Source organism: Passer domesticus, chromosome 3 (assembly GCF_036417665.1).
Source record: "Passer domesticus isolate bPasDom1 chromosome 3, bPasDom1.hap1, whole genome shotgun sequence".
Classification (NCBI taxonomy): Eukaryota; Metazoa; Chordata; class Aves; order Passeriformes; family Passeridae; genus Passer; species Passer domesticus.
The window spans coordinates 117,598,360-117,616,864 of record NC_087476.1 but is presented as its reverse complement, the minus strand read 5'-3'; the positions used below and the strand labels follow the sequence as shown (position 1 = coordinate 117,616,864).

The 18,505-nt window shown below is 41.7% G+C and overlaps 1 protein-coding gene across 4 annotated transcripts in view; it reads left to right on the top strand.

The window, feature by feature from the left end:
* The window catches only part of SPTLC3 (serine palmitoyltransferase long chain base subunit 3), a 98,030-nt gene that overhangs the window by 65,736 nt on the left and 13,789 nt on the right, over positions 1–18,505 (top strand). For all 4 annotated transcript variants that reach the window (XM_064415429.1, XM_064415430.1, XM_064415428.1 and 1 more), the window contains 3 exons: positions 7,110–7,215; positions 14,499–14,718; positions 16,848–16,974. In XM_064415429.1, coding sequence (XP_064271499.1) covers positions 7,110–7,215; positions 14,499–14,718; positions 16,848–16,974 — 453 coding nt within the window. The remainder of the gene's footprint in view (positions 1–7,109; positions 7,216–14,498; positions 14,719–16,847; positions 16,975–18,505) is intronic.

The following is an 18,505-nucleotide window of genomic DNA, read 5'->3' as shown; positions in this document are numbered from 1 at the left end:
AAATGCAGATAGTTCCTTTAAGGATCTTGGCAAACCTCAGTGGAAGCCCATCCAAGTTGCTTTGGAAAAAATCATTGCTTTCAAGATTAAAGGTCTTATTTGCCAAAGACAGTCTTATATGCCATTGCTGGGACACCACCTTAGCTTACTTCCAAAATGAAACCTTGGAAATTTTTGCAAGTACTGTTTGGAATTGAGCGACAGCTTTTGTTGTCACAATTTGTAGTCTTGAGCCTAAGCTGCATTTAGAGAGAGCTTCACGTGCCCATGTTTTCTCTCAGCCCACTCTGAGTCTCTCAGCTTGCTATTTCTATGGTTAGAAAGTTGTGCCTTTTAATATTTCCTTAATCATACCACGAGTTACTCATCACTAACAACTAAAACCACACATGAAGAGATGTATGTAAGTGCCTTTTGCTTTGGAGGAAATAGGATTTATTTGGGGGGAGATAGCAGTGGAAAGCATAACCCAGCAGACTGCCTTTGTAGGATGCAAGCTTTCACCCAAAATGGAGCAGACAGCCTTGTGCCCTCTGAGTCTGTCAGGGAGTAGTGTCACACAAGTCAGTACAGCATAAAAATTAAGGACCAAAACTGTATTAATTAAGTGACCAAAAATTCCAGATTGGGTTGGGAGGGTTCTTTTCAGTTAGATAGATGTTTGTTTGTTGGACCAAAGCTGTGTTGCTTATGCCAACAGAGTCATTCTTGCTAATATGTGGGTATGTGACAGATACAGGCATGCCCAAATTGTCAGGCTGTGCTTGTGCTGTTGTTGTCATGCTTAGGAAAAGGAGAATTGAGCCATGCTCCATGTCACACTGCTTGGTGTGAATGCAAGGTTCCTTCTGCTGTACTGGCCTTATCCATGAATAGAAAACTTTGCACTTTAAGCTACTGCTTGAAGATCTTTAATGAGCATTGATTTCACCATCAGGTTCTATCAAGAGCATAAATCTCTCTCCTCTTTACTTTCCCTGCTCTCTTGTGGAAAAACTCCTTGTCTAAAGAAAAATTATACAAAACTTTCTTCTATGATAAAAATATTTCACAGAAAAGAGAGTAAAATCTACCATTTTAAACTCGCTATGAAGTACCTTAATCTTTCAAATGCTGTTCTATAGCTAATTCTGTAAAACTATTACTTTATTTCAAAGCATGAAATCTGTAATAGAGGATTGATTTGTCATCTTTCAAAAGTAAATAATTATTACTTTATTATTAATAGAGAATTATTTCATTTGTAAGACAAGACTCTCTACCTATTGCCTTAATTATGTATAATGTAGTTATTTTCTTACAAAAGTTAATGAAATTCTATTTCAATAAGTGGGTAGCTCACTTAGACATTACACTTTCCATAAAATTCTGTATAGCTTTTCTAGAACACACAAAATCCTTAGGCATCTATGCTTTTCCTAGGTGAAATAAAAGGCATCTGGATATCTTTCCTTTTTGACAAAAACATTGCATGGTGTATGAGAAGGTTTTCAAGCCCTAAAGTGAATATTATAAAAAAAATTGCTGTGGACCTATAAGTCTGTTTTTATTTGGACATAGGAATGTGTCCTGCATCCTGACTGCCAGTGAACAATCCCTTCCTTGTAAACAGACAGGAATTTACAGGCCTGGGCTGAGAGAAATGCACAGGCACACACACCTACAGATCATCTCTCTGTGTGAGAGAAATGGAAGAGAATATTCCATCTTAGCCCCATAACTAAAATCTCCTGAACAGGGCCTTCCCTTCCTGTGGGCTCTCATTAGCTCTGTCTCTAGTCCTCACCCTGCCAATAGCAGTATTGGCATATGGGTTTTGGCTTTGAGGGAGGTTCTCTGTGTCAGGCATTTGTGAGGTTTTGTGGGTGCAAGCAGCAAAGTTCAGCTCCCTGGAGCCCCTGAATCACAGGTCTAGGGGGTTTTGATTTTTTTTTCAATTTTATTTTAGGGTCTAAGCAGTCCTAAAGGTATGCAGTAGTGTTTTAGTGAACTAAAATCATTCTAACCTGCCCATAAAGCACCTGCCTTTTGTCTCCCCTGCTGTGGGGTGGACACCACTCAGGTTGCCATTTCCTAGGAAGTGATATTTTTTTGGAAGATAGGACAGAGCTGCAGTGCTGCACTGGAATTCAGGCAGCAGCACTGTCCAACAGCCAATGTGCAGTGGGAGAAGGTGGGATGCTAAAACATCTCTCCACCACTGGGGCAGTAGTGGCCTGGCCTTGGTTAGTTTTTTTGCTAGAAGGTGTCTGATGTGACCCTCACCAGCCTTGGTCTCCAGGGAGTCTCTTCCACCCTCCCCAAGTGACAGGTTTGGGGTTCCCTCAGTTAAATGGGGGCTAAACTCAGATGGTTTTATGTTCTGGCTCAGGGAGAGATTGAATGTAGCTTTTTGGCCTTTTCTTTTCTCTTTTTAATTTCTAAGGCAATCTTTTACTAACCCCATACATTTAATAGCCATTTTTCAGGACCTCTGACCTTTATCTGGTTAACTATTAGCCAAAATCCTTGACCCTTCCAATAAAACCTGAAAAGCAAAACCAAATATTTAACCATTAATCAGCCTGTGATTTTATCAAGGCGTTTCTCCCCCAGCAGTTCTGGGTCTTATACTGGTATCAGGTGTTCCTTCAGTGAACAGATGAGAGTGTTATGGATTACTTATATCCAAGTGAGTTCTGTTCTTGCCAGCCTGTAAAAGAAGGCACCATGCAAGGCTTAGGATTTGTTTATTCTTTCTAATTCTACTACATTTTCCCCATGTAGCATCAAGCAACTCAACTGCAGCGCCATTTTCAGGTTTAAATTTGCAATTGCACTAAAAGTCAATGGGAATGTTGTGACAAGGTACAGAACTCAGGCCATGGGGGAAAAAATATGTGCAGTTCTCTTCATTGCAAGGGATTGCAATGCATTGCATTCACTGAGCAGTCAGAACAAGCGATCCTGTGAGGAAGGCAGGAAATTGCAAAGCATAACCGAGCACATTGGTTAGGTGAAAATCCAGCCTGTAATCTGGTGCTTGAATCTGCATCTGAATGGCAATCAGGGCAATACATTCCCAGCTCCTCCTTGTGCACCTTTTCAGTGTTGTGAAAGTAATAAGGGATTTTTTTGTTTTCTCACAGATCAAGTAGTTGACAACAAGTGTGTGGTGCAGGTGTGAGCTGTCCAGGTTTCCATACAAAACACAGTTTCCAGCTTGGACAGCAATTGTGAATTTCTGTTAATCCAACTCTGGCATTTCTCAGTCTACTCAGTCAAATTATTGCTTTGCAGTTTAGATACAAGAGCCATGAGGACACCTTGAGAATGCACAGCTACCTGGAGGAGCTGTAGTTAATAAAGAAGGAACTTCTAGGTGGCAGAAGGCCTTCACTTTCAGAGCAAATATATTCTCTAGCTAAAGAGAAGGAAATAAAAGGAAGGGGAAAAAGAAGTGGAAAACTAAGTGCAACTAATTAAGCAAGCAAATAAAATAGGGGGGAAATTAAAGAGATAAATAAGCAGATAGAAATTAGAAAGAGATCTCTTTGGCTGCAAAACTCCAAGAGTTTGTGGTGGCTTAGTACAAGACAGTTCCTTAATTTTTAATTTTTTTTTTCAAACTGTGTAGGTAGCCCTTGAATTTCAGAAGGGAGAGCAGTGTTACAGCTGTTACAGAGCAGGATGAAAGGCACATTACCCACTAGGGTTTTGTGCTCCTTGAAGCCTCTGGCCACTATCAGAGACAAGATAATTGCCCAGATAGGTGGACTGCAGCCTAATCCAGCTGGGTGTAATTCCCTGTGACACATACAGACGCTGGCAGGGCAAGGAGACTGGTCTGTCCTGCTCCCTGCACGCCGTGTCTGCGTCCGCCCTCTCTGCTCTGAGAAAGCCACGTCTGACTTGCCAGGTGTGCACAGGGAGCTTTCTTGAGCCATTGCCCTTTACTTTCAGAGGGATTGGTATTTATTGAGGGCAGGGAGGGGAGTCTCAGACTGTTGCCGTGGCTGCAGTGATCACCACTCCCACGTTCCAAACAAAGATATTTGTTTGTAGCCACGGGGTCTGTGCCCCCTTGCGTGAGAGTGCAAAAGGGGCGAAACTGAAAATCAGAGTTACAAGTGCAGAGCAAAAAGAAGAATGTGACAAGAGCAGCAGCAGCCTGTTCATTTTAATTAAACAGGATTCAGCTGACATGACACAGGAGGTTTCCAGCCCACACAGGGGAATGGTGATGACATCCCCAGCATTAGAGTGTGAGGATGAGGGGTGGAGACATCGTGTCTCCCTGAGCGTGCCCTGCTCCCTCCAGCAGCCTGCTGTCCCACCTGCACTGCAGGCAGCATGACACGCTGCCTGCCCAGGTTCAGACTTGCTCCAGCCCACTGGCAGTTTGTGTTCCTGGTATTACTCTTGAATTAACGATGAGAAACCCCAAACAAGGATTATGCAAGTCCACCAACCCGCTGATAGATCCACTGTCCCCTCTTAGGAAACTTTATCCTCCATACCTGGGGAATATGCTGTAAGGAGAAGGTGGAAAGTGAAACATGGATAGATTTGATTTTGCTTTGACTGATTAATCAAGTCAAATTCTTAACACCACCTCCTGGGCTGGTGAGCAGTTGTTGGCCATTGCTGCTGAGAACCCTGTGCTGGTGATGGTCAAACAAGGAAGGACTGTTATTTTCTCTATAACTGGTTATTCAAGATGGACTCATGCAGCTCATCATCTTAATATCCTAATGTCTCTCAATCTAACTATATTTAATGGGTAAATAATTTGATATCTGAAAGTCATCTGGGGTTGTGCTGTTGTTTTTCCTGGCATTCAGTATGTCCCACTTTCTGAAAAGCTTACGCATATGCACATAGAGCATTGTTTTCACCTTGAAGAACAGAAGCAGCTTTTTGTGGGGAATACTAAAGATTTTTTTCTTTCTGCCCATTTCCCCTTTCCAAATGAGGCAGTTAATAGAACAGTAAAATTTATTTGCACATGAACAAATTATGTGTTGACCATTACAGGCTTCACAAAGGGTCACACATACATGGTTTTCAAAATGAGAAGTCATAAAGAAAGTGAGATAGCCCTGATCCTGCAAACAGACATATTCTTAGCCTGTACTCCAGCAGGACCATATTATGTGTAAAATCAGGGAACCTCATCCCTTGGAGGGGTTCTTCCCAGTCTGAGGTCTCATGTTCCATGGCAGTTTGGACAGAGGACCTATTCACAACCATGTATTGTTAAAAACAGAATTATATACATTTCACTTCATTTCCTCTCTCTCTTTTTTTTCTTTTCATGTGCATATACTAAAACAACGAAATCTTCAAGCCATGCTTTTAGCTCAGAGGCAGAATGACTTTTCTGAAGTCAGGAGCAGATCTGGACTGACACATAGAACACTGAATTGAAAAATCCTGTGTGATTCAGAAAAGGGGTTCTGAAGACAATTTAGAAAACACTGACATCAGTAAAGAATAATTTGGTGGAGAAAAGGGGGTGTCCAGATTTTACTGTGAGCTCTCTGTCATCCTGAGGGAGCCCGTTAAGAGGAGTTCTAAATATTATCTACTTGAAACAAAAGAGAAAGTTAGCAGCTGCAAATTCTCAGCTTGGTTTTAACTTTCCCATATAAAGCACCAAATAACTTTCATTTCCTTGATTGCCATCTAGTGGAAAGTGTGCTGTCTGCATTGCAAAATTCTTAGCAGCATTTTCCATTTCCAGAGCTCACTGAGGTGTGCAGGCCATGGCACCACTGAAACAAGGGGCAACTGATATTGTCCATGCCTCTTTTGTGCTTTGTAGAGTACAGCAGGACTTGCTAGGTCAGGTGCAGAGGGGCAGTTTTATCACTGAGATCTTTACCTTTCACCAACATCACTGAATGTTCCTAGGAAGAGGTGAGGCATCAGGATGTGGAAGGGTTCAGGTCATAACTTGCCCATCTCTCAGGGCACAGGTTACTCACAATGGGCAATTAATGTGCAGATGGCTCCATTCCCCTAGGGCAGAAACCAAACTATGGGTCAATATTAATATTTCTAAGGTGTATTTTTTTTCCCTCAGGACAATTCATTTTACACATTAACTTTGTGCTATTGTACAAGGCTGTGTCAACTGTGTTGTGTTGCTGAAGCAAATGGGGTTATATTGTGGGAAAATGCCATTGATTTTCTCAGCCCATGGTTTGAGCTGATCTGTAGTGTTAATTGGGTAATATGAGACTCTACAGGATGTTATTGGAAAATATTTTGAAATGCCAGTCCAAATTCCTGAAAAGTACCTGAATAATTCATTTTGAAGAGTGTCCATTCATTGGAGACACCAGAATGCTGGTGCATTGAGAGTCACATTTGGCCTGACCTGATTTCTGTGGCATTTTTTCTTGCTTCTTCCAGCTTTTTCAAAATTTCAGTGGCTTTCCTTCAAGATGGTTTTTGATACCCCACACTCAGCCCTTAAGGAAGCAGCTAAGGATCATACCGTTGTTCCAGACCTCCTTATATTGAAGTCCTGCCAGTGCCAAGCATTTAGATTAGTGCATTCATGCCATGTGTTTGTATCCACCTGCCTCTTCCTCTCTCATCAGCAACCTTCCACTTGCTTTCCTTCTTGAGGAGGACAAGACCTCTCTTGCTGCCATCCATATGTGCTTCATGCAGCCTTGTCAAAGCCCTTGCTGAAGAAATGCTTGTTGTTTGTGAGCTTCTGGTTGGAAAGCCACCAAAACTCACAGCTTATTGAACCTTGATAAATTATGAGTATAAGCAGCCCCTACATGGAACTGCTGGCACTTAGCCTCAGTACTGAAGCAAAGTAATTCCCTTTTGCCTTTAAATACAAATGTATGCTGAGTATTTCTGGAAGTTTCCCAGATCAGGTGCATAACTGGAAGCTTTTTATAATTCTTCTTGTCACTAAATTGCATTCACACCAATGAAAGGAATCGTTGGGTCTTGCCCACTAATAAAATAAGTTTATTTTTAGGACACTTTTTTTTTTAATGTTGTCTTTTTCTGAACAGGAAAAATAGCACCCAAGAAAACTGAAAGTTCTTGACAAAAAACTGTTGTTTTTCCTTCCTCCTTTTTCTTATTTTTAAATAAAGATATGCAGAGCCTCGAGAAGTTGCTGAGAGATGCAATAATATATGGACAGCCTCGCACCCACAGAGCATGGAGAAAAATTATCATCCTGGTGGAGGGCATTTACAGGTATGTTTGTGTTGTGGAAAGATGAGTATTCTATCATTTCTGAGGACAGAATGATGATTTGAGTGGGGCAAATTCTGATTCTAGGTATCTGAGGGAAATCTTAGTGAGAGTGGAAGTTGCACTAACTTTCTCTATCTCATGAATATGTTGATTTCCATTGTGACAGCCTGAACCTTGTATCCTGTAGCTCAAATTAGATCCTGTACATTGTTCTGGATGTTGATTTAGCAAATCACAGTTGAGTGGGAGATGTACTGAGAGCAGGACAGGTAAGGTGATGTGTGTTGTGATAAAGTTTGTGGAACTGCAGTTGGTGAGGAGTTCTGCTGAGTAAGCTGAGCTTCCTAGAGTTGTTTGTTACATGTGGGCAGATCAAAAGACAGCTACACAGAATTGATTAAACTCTGCATGCCCAGTTCTTGCCCAGCTGTTGAAATCTTAAGCTAGCCTTACGTTAAGTGATATCAGCACCTTTTTAGTAACAAGTGCTGGATCTAATAGACTCACATTTTAACAGGAAAATTGAAAGACTGGCTTTCAAAGAATAATATAGTGGTGTTTAACATAGCCCTAATCCCTGCAGGAATTCAAATGAGAGAAGTGCCTTTGAGAATCCATCTGATAATAATACAATGTAATTATAGAGCACCTAAGTCAGGTAGCCACATGGTGTAGAGCACTCGCTGGGGCAGCTTACCCCCAACCAGAAAGGCAAACAATCACTGGAGTGGAGCAGCAAAGCAGTGGCACCAGCCAGGCTCATCATCCTGGGCTTTGTCCTGGCAACTGCTCCAGGCTGGAGAAGGATGTTGGGAAGGCAGCCAGGGAGCTCATGGAGGAGGAGCCACTCATGGGCAGGAGTTTGAGAAGGGAAAGGCAGGAGGGGCTGAAGAAGCAGGGGTGTGAACAGCAAGAGGGTTTGCAGGGATGTAGGCAAGGCTGCTGCAGTGGTGACAGGAGATGGGGGAGCAGGACAAGGGTGGGACACCTGTCCCAGAGAGAATGAAACCAGAACCACTCATTCACAGGACATGACAGGGTTTCTAAAAGTGACATTAAAGCTTTATATGTGGGGATTGTATCATGTCTTGCTGAAATACAGCCAGTCTCAATGGACAGTCATTTATGCCATTTTACTGCAAAATGCTGGCACAGCTCAGCCAATTAGCTTTTTTTTGGTAAGAAATCTTCTAGGATCTTATGTCACCACAACTTCATCGTTGTCAGTGCTTTCTTTTTGCCTAACATTTTCCATCTGCAAAGAGACCAAATCGGTCCTTATCTAAACACCTGTCACTCAGAGGTGAAACAGGATCAGCAGATCAGCTGATCCAAAGCAGGCTGAGCGTGTCCTTTCAACCAGAATAAACAGAGCAAAACTACAAATAAACATTGCTTGGCACTACTAAAAGAAAGCTTGGATTTAAGGACTTTGATCATGCAGAAATTAAGTGGACCACCAACATTTTACTGACAGATGTTCCCATGGGTCACATGGCTGGCAGAAAAGGCTCCAGCTGCTGAGCTTTGTTCACTTTTAAATCCTTTACCCTGAGTAATGACCACTAGGGAATGAGAAGGTAGACTGGTAACACAGAGGCGTGGATGAGTCCAAGAAGTGGAACAAACCCACTGTTAGCTATTTAACTATACTAACTTTAAATGTATTTCCAGATTTATGTTTGGTGTAGAGTTTTTTTTTTTTCCTGTAGTTTTACAGTTCATTCCCAAATGAGATTTAATTTGCCAGAATTCAAAAACCTTCAGTTGGAATGCAAAATAAAAGCACCTTAAACCTCAGAGTACCTACTTAAAGGAACCATAAAGTTCCTTCAGCTCCATAAGGGCTAAATAATGTTAAGACCACTCATGCCCTGAGTGTCTGTGCTTCTGAAAGGCAGAAGGTTCTGAAAAAACAAAGCTCAGGTGTCTAATAGTCTGTCGTTGGAAACTATTCCTAGCAGTAGCTAGGTTGGTTAGTTAGTTAGTTAGTTGTTTTCACAGATCAGAAATTGGAGAGTGTGGTTTGGTTGTAGAGCAGATCTGCTGTGGCTTGAGGGCGAGTGCCACCATGTGCCACCAGGCTGTGTCCCTGCCACTGCTGCGTGCCCAGGCAGCCTGAGCCAGCTGGTAGCTAACAACACTTCATATGCAATAAACAAATAAGCAAATAAATAAATAAATAAATAGCTGGAGAAAGTCAGAGTAGAAATACTCTCACTCTCTTTGTGTGTATGTTCTTTCCCTTCTTGGCCCAGGTTTTTGAAAGACTAAGGTTTTCCAGCCCCATATTGGCTAATGATAGTTTTCTTGAAGGTTTGCCAAATGTCAAATTAACATTCATCAAGAGGGTTTAAGAGGAGTTAGAGTGCAGTTAATGTATTCTTCTTACAATAGTTAATACTGCCTTTTTTTTTCCTTGAGTTATGCTTCAGGGACAGCAAATATAGAATTTAAATAACTTGGTCAGAGCCATTCTCCAAGTTAAAATATCTTGATGTGCAAGTTTGGCCTGGCAAATTTTTACAGAAATGCTTTTTCCAGAGATGTAAAAGAAAACACTAAGCTTTCCTTCTTTAAAAAAATACTGTTATATGGGACACCATAGTCTTAGTATGATGAGTTTATGGTATGGAAAGAAATTTGCCTTCTGTTTCCATTAGGAGTATCTTAAAGTGTTTACACTTACCAACTGGCAAAATTTGAAAAGGGTCATTGTTAGCCAACATGAGCATTTCTGGAAATCAGACTTGTGTTTGGAACCGTAAACCACAGATTTTGCTTGGTTACAACTGAAGGCAGAATTGGCCCCTCGACTTGGGAAGCACTCAAGCTACATGTCAAATAAATAGCATTAGGTATATTTTTGTTTGCTTTTTAATGTCTCTATTATCTTAAAAAAATCATCAAAAGTAAATATAGCTCCTAGTGAAGGCTGGTTTTTAACTTGGACCAGCCTAGGAGCAAATATATTCAGTTTGTGTTCCAAACTGAGGGAGACCATCTAGCCATCAATCTCGACTCCAAAAAGCATGAACAAGTTTTGGCAGTAACCAGGGCACAAGTTAAACTGACTTGCTAAATAATATTTTTATTATTTGAATTCCAGCTAATGTTTTCCTTGGCTTCTACCATTTCCAGTTCAGGATTAATCAGTTACTGTGTTCTTACATGGTTTGTGGTAGGCTTCTGCTCTCTTCCATACATATTTACTTAGGAGTCAGATAGGCCAAGGCTCAGGGTGGAAGTTATGGAGCATCAGAAATTGATCAGAACAGATTGGTTTTCATTTGTTTTTTCCTTACTTTTAATTTAATTTTTGTAGTTTCCCTTCCAGCTAAGAAAATGGCTCTGATCAGTTAGATATTGTCCAATGCCTTTTCATGTGCATTAGAAGTTCCTTGGGATTCAATGCCAACAGTGTAGGAAATTTAGCAGGGTATTTTTTATTTCCTGGGGTTAGGTGACTGGACTTCCAGAAAGAAAAAATGAGGTAACATTTAATGTCTTTGGCCAAGGGCCAGCATTAAAGGTTAAAATTGCTATAATTTCAGTGTTGAAATGGAGTTGTATTTGAGGGCAGAGTTGAAAGATTTCTTTAAAATTATTGCTCTAAACTACAAAACAGAGATTGTTGTATGTATGTACAAAGTTTATGTAAGAAAACAGTACCTAAATAACTGCTAAAATGGAATGTATATGTCTTGTGAGTAGCAGGCAAGGAAAGGAGGGATTTTTCCCAATTACAAACCAGCCTGAATGGGGCACAGGTAAAGTCTTCAGATGTTGAGAAGATAGTGGTACTCTAGGGCATGTTTAAAGATGAAGTAGATAAGAGGTGGAATACTTGTAAATTATTTTTCCTGACAGAAAAAAAAAAAAGGATGTGGTACCATAGTAGAATGTAGAAGCCCCTTTTCCCAAGAAGTTTCAAGATAACCTGGGCAAAACCCCCATCAATATCATGTCAAGGGTAAGCTAAGCCTGTATTCCAAGTGAAGTGACCTGTCTCTCAAAGCATCTGGATCCACAATTCAACAGCTGCATCAGAAAGAACATCAGTGCTTTCTTTGGTGGGGATTGAATCAAGTTCCAAACTGGAATGTTCTAAAAATTTAGGATTATCTCCTCAGGTATGGAAGTACATTCAAAATTAGTGTGTACTGACCCAAGTTTTTGTGCCTGTCCACCACACAAGGGAGATGAGGGTCAGCTGCAATCTAGAAGCTTTCCATCCCTGCCACCAAGCTAGGAATTTGTGCTACAAGACAGGACGTCATATCACGTAATGAGAACACCTGGCCTGGGCAGAGCCAGCTTTAGTTCATCTGCATCTGGGGGATTTTTATATGCCCTGTGTGCTTGAGCAGATCTGGAAACAGATTAATACATTTGTACACAAAGCTAAAAGGCCCAGCCAGAGTGAGACAGAACCAGTACAGTTCACTTCTGGTGATTTGGTTTAAGCTCACTTGACATAAACATTTACTGGAGGATTCAGTAAATTTTCCATTTGGGCTACTCAAGGAGTTATGTGAAGTGAGCTTTATCTTGAAGCAATTCTGGAGAGAGTGGTGTGCATATCACCATCCATCTCCTAGGGTCAAAAGACGACCAAGACCAGAGCTGGCAGCAAAACAGTTCTCACCTCTGTCATCAGGATGGCTGGGACCTGTTGGAATGGCAGCACAGAACATGTACACAACTCCAGCAACACTTTATCTGTTCCATGGATGCTTCAAGACCACATCAGGACGTCTGTCAACTACTGCATTTATGTCAGCCAGCATCTTTCGAGAGCAGTAGATCAAAACTGAAATTGAATATAAGTGCCTTGCTTTGCTAAGCAGCTTGGAGTTCCAAGAGAAATCTCCTACTCATATGAGAAAGAAAAGTTTTCATTTAATCTTCTAAATGGTTAAATCTTGCATCAGCCATGTACCAGCTTCATGTATTCTGGGATTCAGCACAACTTTCCTTCCATTACACAAATACCCAGCCTTTTTAATTTACCCTTTTTTACTCTTTTTGAAGTTAAATGCTGTCTCTCCTGCCTGAATCTCCATTAGCCACTAAGCCTAATGATGACCATATAAATGTGGAAAAGCAATTATTGTCTCTGCCTGGCCGTTGTGCCCAAGCATGCAGGAAGGTGGAGGGTGGGACTGCAGTTTGCAGAGGTGCTGTTTGCTCTCCCTGCAGACCCACCAGACACAGCTGAAAGCTGCCAAGCCCAGCCCGTACGATGGTGCACGTCCAAGCCCATCCAGTGGCTCAATGTCATTTTAGCTGACTAATGCTTTGACTCTGGGCTATGTGAGGACTGTGGGCCCTGCCCCTGTATTCACTAGGAAAATAGCTGTGGTGGTTTAAGTTGCTTCTCCCCCAGCTGCCAAGTGCTGTTTGGGAAAAGTGAGAAAGCCCAGCCCTCAGGAGATTGCAGTACAAGCCCACCCTTCTTTGCTGCAAGGGACCAGGGTGCCAACACACAGTCCTAACAGCTGCCTCTTTTATGGCTGGGCAAGACAGAAGGGCATGATTTGCCAGCAGTCAGCGACAGCCAAAAATATGCCTCCAGGCACACACAGCCAGGCTCTCTGAACCTCCCAGTGTGAACAGCACAAGCAACCCTTGTCCATGGCTACTCCCCCATGCTGTTACACTAATGGAGACTTGTCTTTGGGTAGGTCTACTTCAAAACTGGAGACCAGTTTCCAAGTTTACTCAGGAGACCAAAGGATGGAGGAGGACTGAAATTGTGAGAAATTGCCCGAGTGCTAAAAGCACATCGTGCTCCTCTTGTGGTGCCAAACTTCCAGCTGCACAGTACAAGTGGCAACAAAGCAGCCTGTGAAAGCCATTGGTTCAGGATCCAAAAACTTCCAAGGCACTATTGATTGCACTTCTCTTTTGTACTTGCTATTTGGGACCAAAGTCCATGTTTCTCGTCATCTGAAACTCGTTGTATTTGCAAGTGGATGCACCTTAGCTGTGGGCCTTAGCCACAGAGCCCTGGTTTTCTTGGCCCACATTAAATTTGTGTTTGATTGGAAGTTTTTAGCCTTTAAAGACCTGCTTACTAGAGCTAGTGGAAGAGAACATGATTAACTCATTAAGAAATGAATACTGAGTGCATCTGAGCATATCAAAGCATAGCTGTGGTCATCTCACAAAGGTTTTCAAGACACAAGTCTTCACAGCAATACTATGCATATGTCAACTTTATGGGATCAGAGAGCATTTCTTATTTATCCCTGAGCTTTCATTTTGCTGGACACCTCCTTTGTGCCTTCCCATTTACTGGCACGACCGCCAGCAGTGCAAAAGATCATCTCTTCCCATTTCTATAAATCTCAGTACATCGTTAATCACAGAATCATGGAATGGCCTGGATTGGAAGGGACCTGAAAGCTCATCTTGTTCCAACCCCCCGTGACATGGACAGGGACATCTTCCACTTAACCAGGTTGCTCAGAGCTGCATCTAACCTGGCCTAGAACACTGCCAGGTATGGGGCATCCACAGCTTTCTCTGGGCAACCTGTGCCAGTTCCAAATATTTTGTTTTTCTGCATGGCTGTAAGAAAGTAAAAAGAAAAGGAATTGAAACTTTTTTACTTTTGCACTAGGTAGCAGGCTACATTTCCTAAAAAGTTCATATCGAAGCAAAAACTGGCAGGACTGGATTTCAGCTGTTTGTTTTAATCCCTAATTCTGTGAAGACTGGGAATGGTTAGAGTTTATGGCACCAGCTGTGGGTTTCACATGGCCCAACTCCAGTGTATGTTGGACCCAAATCTTCTGCACCAGATGAATTTGCTCTAGAGCTGTTATGCCCAAATATTGCCACAGTAGCTGACGATGAAGTAAGCAAGGAGACCAGACTGAATTATAGCTGTTCTTTATAATATTTGTCTTGTAGAGATGAACTGTAGTGTGCTGCTTAGGGTAAGTATCTCTGCCTTGCTTTACACCTTTCCTCGTCTCCTCTGACATGTTGATAATTTACAAACATTCAAAGACTTTTTTACTGGTTTTCAATGTTTGAACTCTAAAACTGTTTAACTGTTTTGTGCTCACCTGCAAGTGGGAATGGGTTAAGAGTTGTTTTTTTTGGGGTTTTTTTTGTGTGGTTTTTTGTTTTTTTTGTTTTTTTTTTTTTTGGCTTGTAAGTAAAAATTGAGATTCCAGAGGAACTTTGGTGGATTAGGGCAATCAGTTGCTATATTTTCTGCCAGTATGGGAGAGGGTTTGTTGTTCACCCCTGATTCTCTCCATGTGCAGCATGGAAGGGTCCATCGTGCGCCTGCCAGAGATAGTCTCCTTGAAGAACAAATACAAAGCATACCTCTACTTGGACGAAGCTCACAGCATTGGTGCAGTGGGAGCTACGGGCCGAGGAGTTGTGGAATACTTCGGAATGAGTCCCAACGATGTTGATGTATTAATGGGAACGTTCACAAAGAGCTTTGGCGCAGCTGGAGGATACATAGCTGGCAAAAAGGTAAGAGGAAATCATAAACAATTTCACATCAAGCATGTGGGAACTGCTTTTGTATGATGTATGATATTTTTTCAGTATCTTTTTGAACAGAGTGCTTTACATGAGCACTGTTCTGAAGCTAGCATCATTTTTGCTTGGATCCCAAATGCACATCAAACAGTCAGACTTTCTTATTTTTGTATCATGTTCATATTATGTAATTTGCTTGAGTTGGATTATTCTGTGCCACTCTGATGATTGTTGTTTGTCTTGGAAATGTTTGGACATGTTGTGGTTGGCTAATACACTTCCCTACATTAATTTGCATGCGGATTGCTCATTACTTTGTTTCACATTTGTAAACAGTATGTGAAGCAATATTGAGAGATTAAAACCACAGTTTCATCCACTGATAATAAAATTCCTAAAGAGTTGTGAATTAACATAGTTGCATTTTTTAGGAGAATGGAGAAAACAGTTACTGGGGGCCTTTTGCAATAGTAAATTCTGTGTCCTCAGTTGCTCCACATACATTAACAAAACAATCTCTTGCCAACAACAGATGTCAACAGAAAGTAGTGCTGAGCTTGCTTTAACTGGGGGTGTAGAAGGGAAAGCATAATCAGCACCATTGTGAAATGTCATTGGTTTTGTTGCTTGACAGAGAGATCAAATGGCTGCTGATTATTTTCTCTTTTCATATCCTGCTGAATGTATTTTTAAGCAGTCTGCTGAATGAGTGGGAAGCCTGTTTATTCAGCCCATATGGTTGTTGTCAGGATAACATTAATAAGGGTAGCCTTACAGTAGAATAAAAGGGCTATAAGAAAGTATAAACTGTGTATTTCTTACTGTCTTTCTTGGGTTTGCCCCTGGAGATCTTAAAACCAAGTGTCATAATATATCAAGAATCAATTTTCTTTGTTTCCTTGGCTTCCTAAATTTGTATCTGTATGTTTATTTCTTACCAAAAATAATGTGGGTAATGTAGCTAGAAGGTATAGAAAGATTGGACCTGTGAAAAGTAGTGCCATGTAATTTATCCTGTAATCCTTGGGAGGTTTTTTTGAGTGAAAACAGGTCACTCTTTTCACGCTGATGTGTATCGCTAAGTGTTGCCTCAGGCTTCCCAGCCGTGGAAGGCTGGTCACCCATTCACCCACTTACATTCCTTTCTGTAGCCAAAAACTCACAGTGGTGCTGTTTATTCTGCATCAGCTGGAGCCCAGAACCCTTCTTAGCTTTTAACCAAACCCTTAGGAATACAATTGCAGTATGGCCCTGCACAACCTGTGTAAGGTTAGGTAAATCTTTATCCTCAGCACTGGAGTGTGTAGACTCATACATTTTGGTAGTGATTTGTGTTACTCTCACTGGATTTTCTTTTCTGATTATACTTTTTTATCAAAGTCAATTTTCAAGCAGGCCTCATCCCTTTCTCACTAACATGCACTCAGCTTTTAGTGTGGTAACTATTATTCTGATATTTTGCACTAGGAGATACAAGTTGTTATAACAATGATGGTCTTAGAAAGATCTGAATTCCTACTGCATGCCTGAATTCAGGAGAGTTACTGATGTTTTAGACATGCCTACAGTATATCAACAGTTTTTCTAAGAGGACGGATTGTGTTCTTGGGAAATGTTAAAGCAATTACACCAACTCTGACATGACTGTACCTACCACACTGGTTGAAAGTTTTGATTGAAATTTATGTGCTTTATAGACATAATAAGCACAGTGAGGCTGCTTTTCCTGGGCTAGGTCATGTAGCAGAGGACCTATACTGATGTCATATACCCTTTGTTTCATTACCAGAGGGGAACTGAGCAGCATTATTTTAAGTGCGGCAGTTCATTGGTCTTGAAATTATTTTGGCTCCTTTATAGTAAGTCTGAGCACAGAAGTAAACATTATTCTATTCCAGACTTTTGTTTCAGCTGTAATTGTCCCACTTATATGGTAAAGCATTTGGACCTGCCTGATGTTTCTTCAGGCTGTGTATTAACAGTGGCAGTCAAGAATGCAATCCAGTAGCTGGTGAAACGTCCTCTTCCTTTTGCACATTCCCACTCCTGCAGTAGTTAAGGGGGAGATCTGCTGTTTGGCCAGCTCAAAGCTCATTCATGCTTTGTTTTGCTTGTGTAAGGACCTTGTGGACTTTTTACGAACTCATTCTCATAGTGCTGTGTACGCCACATCTATGTGTCCCCCCGTAGCAGAGCAAATCATCAGGGCAATGAGATGTCTCATGGGACTGGACGGGACAACACAAGGTAAGCCTCCTTCCTTCCTTCCTTCCTTCCTTCCTTCCTTCCTTCCTTCCTTCCTTCCTTCCTTCCTTCCTTCCTTCCTTCCTTCCTTCCTTCCTTCCTTCCTTCCTTCCTTCCTTCCTTCCTTCCTTCCTTCCTTCCTTCCTTCCTTCCTTCCTTCCTTCCTTCCTTCCTTCCTTCCTTCCTTCCTTCCTTCCTTCCTTCCTTCCTTCCTTCCTTCCTTCCTTCCTTCCTTCCTTCCTTCCTTCCTTCCTTCCTTCCTTCCTTCCTTCCTTCCTTCCTTCCTTCCTTCCTTCCTTCCTTCCTTCCTTCCTTCCTTCCTTCCTTCCTTCCTTCCTTCCTTCCTTCCTTCCTTCCTTCCTTCCTTCCTTCCTTCCTTCCTTCCTTCCTTCCTTCCTTCCTTCCTTCCTTCCTTCCTTCCTTCCTTCCTTCCTTCCTTCCTTCCTTCCTTCCTTCCTTCCTTCCTTCCTTCCTTCCTTCCTTCCTTCCTTCCTTCCTTCCTTCCTTCCTTCCTTCCTTCCTTCCTTCCTTCCTTCCTTCCTTCCTTCCTTCCTTCCTTCCTTCCTTCCTTCCTTCCTTCCTTCCTTCCTTCCTTCCTTCCCTCCCTCCCTCCCTCCCTCCCTCCCTCCCTCCCTCCCTCCCTCCCTCCCTCCCTCCCTCCCTCCCTTATTTCAGCTGGTACCAGAGTGTCTCTCTGGGTACAGTCAAAACATCATCCAGCAGCAAAGAAGTATTGCAGTAGCATTGCAAAAGAATTCCTTCTTATTGTAAAATTAATACCCAAATCATCATACTTCTAAGTACTGTCAACCCTGAGGTTTTTTCCATACTCATCCACATGCAGCAGGGATGGAGATATGTTGGAGTTCTGGCTGTATAGTTGCCAGCCCACCCTGCTTTGCAAATTGAAATGCATAGATTTCCCTTGGAGTATATTGTCTGACTCTGTAGTGGGTTTCATAAGGATATGACTTCATTTATGGGCTAGGTGCTGTCAGTTTAGCTTCTTTGTAAGTGTAAACCATCAAAATGGCAAGCAACTCAAGCATGGTGCAGCATTTCAGAACAGGTATTGTATGTTAAGTAACAGTATGAGAAGATGATTATAGTAATTCCTACCTCACTCAGGCATCAATTATGGTTTCCTGAGCCTAGTTTTGTACAGCATTCTGTCCCAAAAGAGCTGACTACTTGGTGTCCTTATGAAAAATTAGGTGTATTTCTATTCATCTCTTGAAGCTGCAGATGCAGCTACTATCCAATCCTCTGTGTGATGTTTCATCCTCTTTGTAATGTGTTTTCTATACAAAAAGCAACAAAACAACTGTGACATACCTATCTGTTACTGTTTCAAAGCAATGCTGATATGTGTTCAGTATTCTAGGACTTAAATCCCAGCGTGGAGAAAAAGTGATTGAATTTGTGTAGTTTTCTTTCAGGAATGCCTGAGAGTCATGATATTCTTTAACATGCAGCTGAAGATACAGATTCTGCTCTGAATCGCAATCTCTTTTATACTGGTCCAGCAGTGCTG